The following is an 11,846-nucleotide window of genomic DNA, read 5'->3' on the forward strand; positions in this document are numbered from 1 at the left end:
AAAAAGAGAGGACATAACTCAAAGGGAACTTCTTCAATGGAAGGAGGGAGACACCCCATACCTAAGCTTCTGGGCTCTGTTTTGCTGCTAGCTCCAAGCCTATCCCACCAGTCTGCTTATAGATGACATAGCTTGGAGGAAAGGAGAGGTCTCGTCCCCAAATTGGTCAAAGTGCCATAAAGTAATATTCAATTCGAATTCCCTGCTACAGACTGAGGCTCCTTCCTACCGTGCCTCTGAGGATTCCCCGGTCTCAGCTGGCAGCTATGGGCTCATAAAGAGGAGCCTAGGCTCAGTCTCAGGATTCTTGGGTCTCTGGTGCCTTGAAGAGGAAAGTCTGCTTGGGACGAACAATGTTACTTTTCCTTTTCCATTGGTACAGTCTGGCTCTGCCGCCATCCCTGCCAAGGGCTGGAGAGGGACAACAGCCAGAGAAAAGACTCCTGAGTTCCTGGCTTTTCTTTTGGTTTTCTCTAGGGTTTGGAGATGGGGGGGGGGTGGAATCAAAAATTTGTGAGGGCTGGAGCTACAGAGTCCGTGGAGGGGTGAGGAGTGGGTGAAGGCAGGGAGTGGTTTCCTTGGCTGAATCTGCTAGAATCATCCTTAGAGAAAGATCTGGCCTTGGCATAGCTCAGAATCTGACAGCTTTGGCCCCAGCGGCACTGGAAAAGCGGGTGGCACACTCCTCAAATCCAGGTTCCTCCCGGCTTTCTGCAGAGGACAGCAGATGCAGAAGGTGGATCTGTTTTTCAGTGGTTTTGGTCTGCGGAATGCGGCGCCAGACAGACGCTGCAGAAACAAACGTCCCACCCACAAACGCAGAATAAGGTGCAGTGAGGATCCTCCTCGCGGCCTTTGCTACATACATACATACACACACACACACACACACACACACACACAGTGTTAAGACAGACGGTAAGAGTATTCTTGTCTCTGATACGCGTGTCAGTGAGTGCGGGGCTGGGGTTGAGTGTCAGACACTCCTTCTGCCTAGTGAAATCTACACTGGTCACCACCCCTGCCTGTATTTTTTGGAGGTCTTGGTAGCCGGTTTAGTGAGCTCTGCACTGAGGGGGCTCCTGCGAGGGGTAAGGAAAGCCCTGCTCTGTGGAAAGAGTTACCATGCGTTACTACTCAGAGTCCTGGAAGAGGGGCCCTGGCCTCAGCTCCGTTTGGCTCTGCGCAGCTCCCGACCCCTTTCTGCCAGCATCTTCCAGGCTTCAACCAGCCCAGAAGTCTGCATCTGCTGATCTGCGCCTCAGGAGCCTAGGCCCTAAGCACCCCAGGCTAGGATCAAGCACTTCCAGAGAAGACCCCAGTAGCCAAGCAAGCCAAAGGCAGCCCTGGGTCCAGCGGGGACCTGGGGGTGGGAATGGGGCTTCTGTCTGCAGCTCCCCCTTTTCCGCGTACATAAAATTTCATGGGACTTGTGACATTACGGCTGCCTGCCGGTGGAAGAGGGAGTTCAACGAGATAAACGGTCAGAAACTAGGGGGAGAGGGTAGCAGAGATAGGCGCATCAGGCAACCTTCCCAGTGAGTTCCACACTGCCTGGTCCAGGTGGGACGCATTTGGCGTCCATGCCACCCTTTTCAGGTGCCAGGTTGCCTGGGTGATGTCTTCCCCAGCGCCTGCGGGTCCCGGGCCTTGCCCAACCTGGTTGAGAGAAGTTCTACCTGAAAAAGCACACCATTTCTTTACCCCAGTGAAGGTTTCTTTCCTTCAGTTATTAAGTCTACTGCGGGAAGAAAAGCTACCGCCGCTGGGTTAGAAGAGAGCAGAGGAGGGGGCACAGTGAGCCAGCGACAGTCTGCAAAAAGCACCGCCCACCATCCACTGTCTCTCCCTGAGACAGGCTGGGTGAGCATGCCCGGCTCCGTTCTCCTTAACGTCAGGATTGGGCTTAAGTGTGCCCTGTTTCCATGTCTTGGGATGTTTGGAGTCCAGATTTTTTAAAATATTTTTGGAGTTAGAGAGAAATCTAGGCAACGAAGGAAAACTTGAGGTACCGGGAAGGGGGCACTAAAGTTTGAGGGGGGGAAGTAAAGCCCAATGGAAGACTCGGAGGAGCTGTCTGTGGGCCCAGCTCTTGCGAGTGACTGGAGATAACAGCTATCTCACATTCCCATTGAAATGGGGTCCCTCGTGGGGGTTGTTCCATCTTGATTTAGTCTTGCCTTCCCCCAACTCCTTTCACGACGATATGATAGAATAGTTTCTAAAAAGTATTCCTCTTCTTCAATCCAGCCCTGGGCCACGAATCCCGAGTGTGAAGCCGGAAAGCAGCTCCAGGAACTGAAAGGAAATGAAGAAGAAATGCAAGACCCGGCAGGAGCAGCCCCCAAACTTTCCAGGAGAGGGGTGCCTCACAGGCTCTGACCTCAGCACTCTCCTCCCTTCCTTGGACGGGAGGAGTTCCAGGAATCAGATGCTATGCTCTGTTTCTAAGAGGCCTTGTGCCCTGGCATCACTCTGTGCCAAAAATTGTAAGGGACATCTTTTTGCTGTTGTTGGCTGCTGTTTCAAAAATTTCCCCAAAGATGCTTACTATCTTAACGCTTTTCGTTTCAAGGAAAGGAGGCGGGAGGAAAATGGTTGTAGAAAAGGGCTTCATGTCTAAAAAGAAAGAAAAGCCTTGCAGTTGTCATCCTAGTAGCTGCGGCACAGCGTCAGGTTGCTATGGAGTGGAGAAGCTGACTCCTAACTCCCCAGGACTGTCCTGGGTGCCTCCAGGGGGAGAACTGCAGAGGGAGATTTTATGTGGGCCCGGGAGTCGGGGGTGGGGGGGGGGGTGATAGCTTTCCTAGATGCTCCACAAACTTGCTCCACCTCATTACTGCCCACTTTCTTTGGCCTTTTTAAAGCGAGGGCACAGGCGCTTGGAAGGCTTGGTCTTCAGTCCCTGACTATTATGATCTTTTTGTTCTTTTCTCGACGCAGTGCTTTGGGTTCCCTTAGCGCATCACCAAGCAGTCGCACAGGTGTGGCCCCCAAACCCTAGGCTAGTTGCTTAGCAAAGTCCCAGTGAGCCAGACTGCGCCCTGTTTGATTTCCCCTCCGCAGTGGGGCGGATCCCACTCTAACTCTGAGCTCTCCAGAGCCGCAGACAACGCAGGCATGTGTGCCCACTGAAGGCCGACTCTGCTTAGGGAAGCCATCTGCCAAGCAGGCCCAAGATTCTGCTGTCTGTTGCTCTGCAGGCCTTGAACCCATAAGAGGCACAGACACAGGAGGGGGTTGCCAAGGACCTCTGTGCTGGGTGAAACCTCTCCCACTCTACAGGGGTGTCTGAGGTGAGATGGCTTTGGGGACGCTTTCCCCTCCTCCAGTTGTTGCCATCTGCAGTGTCTCAGTGCCCAAGTCCTGGTCCCGAATCTTTGGGCGACTTAACAAATTCATCAACCCCAGCAAGCCAGCAAGCCAAAAGGCCTTTTACAAACCGTAGTAAACATTTTATTTACAAGTTAAAGGCCCCTAAGTGCAGCGCGTCCTTGTGCCAAGACCCCTGGTGCTCTGAGGAACTGTTCCACCAAGCACTTCACAGCGTGAGCTGCTTGGGTAAGGAGAACGGTCGAATTCTTTCTTTGGTGGGGGACCTCAAAATTTGCCTCTCCTTTGGGAGTTGGGGGCCTCAGGCAGCCTGGGCAGCAAGAGAAAACGTGTGAACCCCCAAAGGGGCTGCCTTCGGCATCTCCCATCCCGTCGACCCTTGCGGCCAATTTTAACGGGGGCACAGACTCCGGCCCGTGTTGGGGGAAGCTGCACAACGCGCCCTCCGCCCAGTCTATAAGCCTGCCAGCGGGGCCTGGACAGGCTCTGGGCTTTGCGGATTGCTGGTGACCGCGGGCTGGTGCGCCTGGAGGAGTTCGGAGCAGCTGCCGCCCAAGCTGCTGGCACTCCCCGCGCTGCCGTTGCTGCTACCCAAGCTGCCGGCGCTGCCGAAGCTGAAGCCGCCTCCGCTGGCGCTGCTGCCGGCTGGGATGAGGGCGCCCGCTGCAGAGGCCTTGATGACCGTCGTTTGGTGCAGGGGCCTCTCCGTTCCCTCAGTCCGTTCCGTGTCGCTGGGAGCCATGTCCAGGGACTCCGAGTCACTGCTCTCGCTCTCGGCCTCGCCCTCGGAGCGGCTGGGGCTCCTCTCCTCCAGTTCCCCCTCCGTGGGGGCGCCGCCCGAAGGCTTTTCGCTAGCTTCTTTGTCCTTGTCCTTCTGCGCCTGCGCCTCCTTAGAGTGCCGCCACTTCATCCTCCGGTTCTGGAACCACACCTTCACCTGTGCACAGCATCAGAAGAGAGGCCAGGTAAATAACGAGCCCATCACGCCTGCAGTTAGGCCCCTGAGGTAGGAGAGCGCGGCGGACGCTTGCTGCGCCTCTGCTACGCAGGCGCCGTAAGCAAGCATAAAACCCAGGGGCGGTCGAGGCGTGAAGCCCACCCGGCCCACTAGGAACAATCCTTAAAATGTGGCCCTCGAATCTAACGCCTGAAATGACCTGGGTGCAAGTTGGAAGGACAGACTCTTGCAAACTGCTTCTGTAATCCCAGCAAACTCCGGACCCCTGTAAGACGGACTGAAGTTAAGGAGTCCTGACTCCAACCTGCACTCATAACCCAGCTGTGCACAGAATGTCAAGGTTTGGAGAGCCAAGATTAAGAATTCCTGTTCTGCGAACATCCAGACACTGCCCAAAGCAATTCACCGGAAAAAAAAAAAAAAAAAAAAAAAAACACACTACCACCACAATGGTTAGGGTTTTAAATGGGGTTTCTTCAGAGCCTGGGCTGGCCTTGAACTTGAGATCCTCCTGCCTCTGCATCCTGAGTGTTCAGATTATTGCCCTGTTTGCTTTAAGGGTGGAAGTGGCCAAAAGGACAGGGGAAATGAAAGAGTTAATCCCACTAGACTAGAGCACCTGCTGGGTTTTAAGTAAGGGAGAATCAACTTGGCATATTTTTACCCTAGAGCTGATGTAGACCTTGACTTTGTGGGAAACAAACTTATTTTCCTACGGGGCTCTGAAAATGCTGGGTTTAAGTGTGCAGTTTGTGGAGGAACGGGGAAGAGATGGCCCGGGGAATCTATATAAATCTATGACCCCCTGCAGGCATCAACGCATTCGCACAAGTTCCAGCTTCCCCTTTAAAAAGAACACGCACAGCTGGCGGAAAGCGGCTGGGAGCCCAGCGTCTGCGCGCGCTGAGGAAGCGCGTTGTGTAATGGAGAACAGAAAGGCCCAGGACTGAGGTCCGACCCAATCCGGCAGCCATGAGCGCCTGCGTTGGCTTCTGCCCTCTGGGAGTCGGCACTGGAGAGGGCAGAACAGGATGCGCATGTTTCGTTTTGTTTTGTTTTTTTCTTTCTTTAGCAAAGAGAAACTCTAAGTCTTGAAATTTAGAAGAGGAAAAAAAAATAGTTCCAGGACAACAGACTTCCTAAATCAAGTCGGCAGAATCTACTGAAAAAAAAAAAGTTCTTGGGCAATCTAAGAAAATGTTTCTTTCTTTCTTTCTTTCTTTCTTTCTTTCTTTCTTTCTTTCTCTCAGCTCCATTGCCAGCAAACAGGCCGGTCAGAGCTTGGACTGTTTGTTAGAAAGTGGGACTGTGGCCTCCTATCCCCCGCCCCTTCGTCTTAAAGCACGCTAAGCAATTCCGTTTGAAATTATATTTTCAGTTCCTCACAAGTGGGATTTCACAATCCAGTGAGGGGAGGCGGGGACCAAAACAATCTATTGACTTTGGTTTTTATGCCTTCTGAAATAAACTGCCTCCTACGGCGAACGTGCACTCCGCCTAGGCCTGTTTGCTTTCTCCGCGGTTCTTCGGCCTCTTGGCCAAAATAAACATGCGGTGCTCTTTGACATACGTCGTCAGGAATGGGCTATTCTCTGCGTCCCTCTCCTTCATCTCCACCCCTACCCGGCTTTGAGTTGTTGCACCAAGATCCCTTGTGAAATCCCAGACCTAGTGTTTTAAAGACGGTCCGGTCCGAGGTGATGGGAGTGGAGGAGGCCTGCCGCCCAGCCCGGTTTACCGTCCACGGCCAGCAGGAGAGCACCAGGGAGTTAGCCTACCTGTGCGTCGGTGAGGCCCAGCATCGCGGCCAGCTGCTTTCGGTCTGGCTTGGTCACGTACTTCTGGATCTCAAAGCGCTTCTCCAGGCCTTTCCTTTGCAGGTTGGAAAAGACAGCGCGGGACCACGAGCGCTTCCGCTTGTACGTCTGTGGCATGGTGTCCTTGGTGAGCACTGCATAGGGACCTGCCAAACAGCAGGAGGAGAGATTCAGAGCCGCGTTAGTGTTGGGGCCTCTGAGAGTCGGGTCCCACAATCGCCAGTCACCTCCCCGCTCTCTTGCTTGTGCAGGAATGGACTAAGGAAGATTTTTACAGGGCTTTGCAGGACTGCTTTAGGCCTAAAGCTGGGAAGAGCCGTGGATTCGTTCAAGAGAAATGCATAAACCAACTGCATAGCTACCAGACATGCTAAAACAGTTGGAAATGTCCCTGGGGCCTGAATGACCCGCCAATGACAGCCCTGTCCTCCCCCACATTTGTCTTTCAGAGAAGACATAAACAGCATAGCAAAACATAGGGTGTGTGTGTGTGTGTGTGTGTGTGTCCTTCGCTTTTGAATACTTCATTTTCGAACAACCTTCACTGGGCAAAAAGAATAGGGACAGTGACCCACACCCATAGGCACACTGTCTTGGCTTCCCTAGCATGATCTTCTCTAACTGTCCACTAAAAAGAACGCTAGCTTCTCTCAGGTGACTAAGGAGGCTCCTACCCCAACTACTGGGTTTTCACACTGCCACCGGCCTTTGCAGCAACTGTCCCTGGCCACCAGGCTCACAGGCTGAACTAGAGAAATTTTCTACCTGGAAACGTGTCTTGGAACTGATGCTGAACAGAATTTCTTGGGTTGGAGCTTAAAGGGCTGAGGATGGCAGACGCCTCGTTAATGGGATCTAGAGATGCGAAGAACTGTCCGGCTGAGGGCTGCAGGCCAGCTAAGTGCACTCCTGTAGGCCGGCCACCCGTTAGCAGCGATGTAAGATCTGGGTAGGGGGAAAGAAAGAGTCAGTAACACCTTGGACAAACTCATACACTTTGGGCAGATGTGTCCCTCCTCTTCCTTCTCCCTTGATCCAGTTTTATCCTGCCGCAGTCAAATAAGTCTCCTTATCCACGAGAAGCCCTTTCCCGGACAGCAGCCAAAGAGTGTGGCCTGAACTGTCCCTGTGTGTCCACCATTCCCACCAAGGAAAGGCTTTTATAAGATGGTGATCTTCCGATGCCTTCCGGGAAGTCCACAAACCCCCCCAATTTACACTCCCTAGGCCCCCCACTCTGCCTTCTCCCGTCAGGGCTTTAGACTGGCCACCCCCACCCACAGCAAAGTGACCCTGGGCTGAGATTTCCCTGTCAGAAAGATCTAGGTCTCCCTGCGGGTATTTCATTCAAAGGAAAGATTATGCCCACGTTTGCAAACGTCTACAGTAATTCTGTGCTGTTTAAGGAACCCAAGGTATTTTTTTCAAACACGGAGTAGCGAGTTTTAAATGTCTCCTAGTTTTCTTACAGTTCGTTTTCTTTTCCCTCGTTGTACCTTTTTTTCCCCCTTTGCGTTTGTAAAAGCACCCTAGACGCGCCCGGCGTCGGGTGGTCGCGAGGCCTCAAGCCTCCCAGCCAAGACGTACCTCTCAGCGTGTTGCCTTCCTTGACTTTCGGGTCAAATTCCGCGGACAAAATTCGGTCGATTCCAAATTTGAGGTCTTTGCTGGAGGGGGCCGGGACGGAGGCGCTCTGGTGCGGGACCACCCGGGTCCCCGGAGCCGGCGGCTGCAGCGAGCCCGCCAGGGGCGGAGGCGCAGGCTGCTGCGGCGGCGGCTGCTGCTGCGGCGTCGGTGGTTGCTGCGGGAGATGCTGGTGGTAGGCGGCCGAGAGCGGAGACAGTCGCTGGGGGAAGCCGGCGGGGACCTCGGAGGGCGCCACCACCGGGGTGGGACGCAGCGGGGACCTGGCGGCCGCTTGGAAGGGGGCGTGCGGGTGCACGGAGCCCAAGTGCGCGGCGAGCGCCGCCGAGGCCCCCGCCAGCCCCTCCGCGGCGGGCCCCGGCTCCCCGACGCCGGCGTGCAGGATGTCGGCGATGCAGAAGGAGGGCTTCTTGACCGCGGCCGGGTCCAGCGGGAAGGAGCAGCCGCCCGGGCCGGCCGAGGAGCAGTAGGCAGCCGACCAGAGGCTGAAGTTGGAGGCGTAGAAGGGAGCCAGGCCGGCCGCGAACATCCTGGCGGGGTCCCCGCGCGGTCCTGGGTGAGGGGGAAGGCGGGTGGGCGCCCGGGGAGAGGCGTCGCCCCGGCCGAGCCCGTGCGCTTTCGGTTCTCCGCTGCCCCGAAGCCGGGAGCCGGGCGGGCAGCCCCGGCGCCGCCGGGAGGGGAGGCGAGGGCCCGGTCGCCGCCCGCCCCGGCCTCGGCCCCTGGCCTGGCTTGAAAGGCGGCGCGGCGGGCGCGCTCCCCGCGGGATGGAGGCGACCGCCGGGCGCAGGAGCCGGGAGGCGGGCGCGGCCTCGCTCCGCTTCTCCCGAGAAGCCGGGGAGACAGGGGCCCGGCACCGAAAGAAAAACCCAAACAGCTAAGCCCTGGGAGCTAAATTTAAAACAACAATAATGATCCGTTAGTTACCAAAAAAAAAAAAAAAAAAAAAATTAAGGAAAAAAAAAAAAAACTCCTCTCTAAAAACTCCCAAAGTTTTGGCAGGAGCTTTCAAGTCAGACCCGGGGTAGGACCTTGATCCGGGCACCCATTGGCTGTCTCCTTGGCCAATGGAACTCGGGAGTGAAGGGGGAATTGCGAGCGAGGGGGCGGGGCCCGCCCTAGCCACGCCCCGGCCACGCCAAAGTGTTTTCTGCGGCCGCGTGGGCCGGGCTGAGCACCGCGCGTCTCCGCCGCCGCCGGGAGGCCGAGTCGGCCCCTCCGGCCCCTGGCTGTCCTCTGCCGCTCGGGGGCCCGCCGCGGGCGGAAAGACGCCGGCCTCGGGGCTTCTCGAGGAGCTGTTCGGAGGGGAGCACTCCCTACCCCCCGCCCCGGTGGCTTCCCTCCTCCCCCCACCCGCCCCTCCGTGTTCCCCCTTCACGCGGTTTTCCTCCTCGCTTGTTCCATCGTCCCAGGCCAGGGCCCCTGCAACCCCGAGTCCCGCCCCAACCCTGCGGTCGGTGAGTCCGTCCGCTCGCGGGAGCGACTCCGAGGAGCCCGAAGGGCGGCCGGCGGCAAATCAGTTTTATTCCGAGCCGTCCTCCCCGCGCTGGCTTCGGAGAGTAGCGCCTCCCTCACACGCGCCCGGAGCCTCGGGGACCACGGCGCGGGCCACTCCGCCGCGCCCGGGAGCTCGGCGCGCGTCCCCTCCCCGCACCTTGTCGGAAGCGCCACCCCCCGCGGCCGCCGCGGCCCCGGTCACGTGAGGGCCGACGTTTAGCCAGTGCCCCGGGGCGGTCGCCTTTGAGAGACAATCCTCACTCCGGGGTCGGCTCTGGCCCGTGGGCCGGAGGCGCCGTCCGAGCCGCCGCGGCCTGCGCCCTCCATCCTCGCCGGGGTCTTTACAACTCGCGCTAGGTGTAGCGGGGTTTTTCTGCCGCTTCAACATCTCTATTTTAAGAATTCGTTCTCTTTCAAATTATAGTCAGAATGGACTTCCCCGCCCCTCTCCCAAACAGACCACAGGCCACCCAGATGAGCTGTTCTTGCACATTTTCAGGAAGAAAATAAAAGAGCGACAGTAACGAAACCACCAAATCTTTTGTTTTCGATTGTTCAAGTAAGTGTCTCCGAAATGAGATTACAAGGCATGCTTATTTCCCCTCGGCTCTCAAATACCGAAAACGCAAGGGACCGCGCCAGGCCACTGTCCGTTCAGGATAGGAGTGGGCTCCTGAGAACATCTAGCTACTTCTTCTTGGCTAAAGATGTTGTCTTTAGCGGCCGCCTTTCTCCTGACCGCAATCAATGGCTAATTTATCACTAGACCTGCAAACTCTAGACACTGCGATCCTTCCCTCCCCACTTCCCCGTCTGTCTGTCTGTCTGTCTGTCTCTCTCTCTCTCTCTCTCCCCTCCCGCATTCTCACACACAGCACACACAGGAAGGCTCCCTGTCCCTAACCGCCCCTGGCATCAGGGACAGGGGTAGGTACTATCTGATGAGATGAAGGATATAGACAGTTGAGGGACAGATGGCTGGGAGGAGATGGGCCGGAAGTCTAGCAGGGGATGGACTTGCAACAAGTACAAGGCCGCGGGAGGCAAGGCTTTGGCTGAATGCTCTGGCGGGATGCGGTGACAGAACAGTTTCATTGACTTCGCCGGGCATTAGGGAAAGTAAGTCTGGGCTGCCCGGCTCTCTCCTCTTTTCTAACATCCTTTTCTAATTCGGTTGCGATTCCAGTTTGACTGTAGACATCTAGCCGGAGAGCGGCCTAGACCAAGGTCCCAGTTCAAACAGACGCTCCCCCTCCTCCGCCCCCAGAGGCCTGCACCTTCTCCTCTTCCCCTAGAAATAAGGCTCTCCGCCCCTGTCCTATCTCCGCTGAACCGGAGTTGTGAGTGCCGAACTGGAGCGCTCTGCGTCTGGCGGTGTCCGCGGCCTGCCTCTGCCGCAGTTAGAAGCCAGGAGTGCCCTGCAGCTCAAAGGCTAGAGGGCAGGGCTGTCTCCCGCACCTCGGCTGCGTTACTAGCAGCGTCTTCTGCCCTCCCGGGCCTGCAGAATCATTGCAATCCTTGCAGCTCAGCCGCAGCTTCAACTCTCAAGGCCTAATCTGAGCTCCGGGTGGCTAAAGCAAAAGAAACAGGGAGCCGAGGGGTGGGGGGTGGGGGTGGGGGAGAAGAGCTTTGGGTCAGTGGGTCTCTCTTTTTTTTTTTTTTTTTCCCTAGGCCCAAGCCTCGCCCCCGCAGGCCAGTCACCTGCACGGCCCTCCTTCTTAGCCCCTACTCTTCAGAACCAAGAAAGCAGCAGGAAGCCCAGGGCTCGCCGGAGTTCAGGTCATCTCCTGTTTTTTTGATGGGCTCAAACTTGGACTAAATGAGCGGATATGCCTGCAAGATTGGTCTCAAAATAGAAGCGGTCCTAGTATTTTAGGATACTGCAGAAATCCTTATTTCTTCCGGAGAAAAACTCTATAACGACTCCTAGCACTTCCCCTTTCAATATTTGTGCAACTTTATCTCCACCGGCAAGTTGCTGTGATGACGCAAATCCGCTCTTCTGTATTACAACTTCCAAAATAAATGCACGGAAATCAATTCCCTTCTAGCAATGAAAATATAAATACACAGCTGCGACTTTCGCCTTTAATCTTTGCTTTCCGAGCGGCCCCGGGCTGTGGTGAAATGAACTAGTCCGCCTGAACTGTTGCGCCTGGGCTGGGAGGCCCCTAGGGGCAGAGGCGTGGACTCCTGAGGGACCTTGTAACCACCAGGAAAAAAAGAAAAGGGCTCGATTAAATCAAATGTCTTGCACTTAGTTCACACACACAGGCGTCCTTAAAAGTGGCTGAAAACTTTAGAACAAACGGCCGTGCCCTGGGGCTTCTGTTCATTTGTGATTACTGTCTGTACAACGTGCAACCAGCCCCTCCCCCTTTTTTCCAGAGAAGTTACACAGGCAAAGATTATTTTGCAACACCAGGAATAGCCAAGGTCAGGGCAGGTCCCCTTTATAATTTGACAGTGTGGTTTATGAGGATTTAAGATTGAGGACAGGGCTGGATGCTAACACAAAGCTCAGGCAAGAAAAGGGGCTGGCAAATTCTTGCTTTAGACCCATCGAAAGTCGGTTACAGAGCATGCTAGGCACCCCTTAT

The 11,846-nt window shown here is 55.8% G+C and overlaps 1 protein-coding gene and 1 long non-coding RNA gene across 2 annotated transcripts; one reads left to right on the forward strand and one right to left on the reverse strand.

Annotated features, from left to right (window-relative positions):
• Positions 1 to 3,433: 3,433 nt before the first annotated feature.
• Hlx (H2.0 like homeobox) lies at positions 3,434 to 9,031 on the reverse strand. The gene is made up of 4 exons (XM_021635783.2): positions 7,696 to 9,031; positions 6,874 to 7,053; positions 6,070 to 6,254; positions 3,434 to 4,270 (listed from the first exon to the last, which is right to left on the reverse strand). The coding sequence occupies exons 1-4, from the start codon at positions 8,279 to 8,281 to the stop codon at positions 3,788 to 3,790; spliced, it is 1,434 nt and encodes a 477-aa protein (XP_021491458.1). The 5' UTR covers positions 8,282 to 9,031; the 3' UTR covers positions 3,434 to 3,787.
• Positions 9,032 to 9,819: 788 nt separating this feature from the next.
• LOC132646416 (uncharacterized) lies at positions 9,820 to 11,286 on the forward strand. The gene is made up of 2 exons (XR_009584675.1): positions 9,820 to 10,365; positions 10,918 to 11,286. It is a non-coding gene; the product is annotated as an uncharacterized LOC132646416 (long non-coding RNA).
• The last annotated feature ends 560 nt before the right edge of the window (positions 11,287 to 11,846 follow it).

This window comes from Meriones unguiculatus, chromosome 11 (genome assembly GCF_030254825.1).
Source record: "Meriones unguiculatus strain TT.TT164.6M chromosome 11, Bangor_MerUng_6.1, whole genome shotgun sequence".
Lineage (NCBI taxonomy): Eukaryota > Metazoa > Chordata > Mammalia > Rodentia > Muridae > Meriones > Meriones unguiculatus.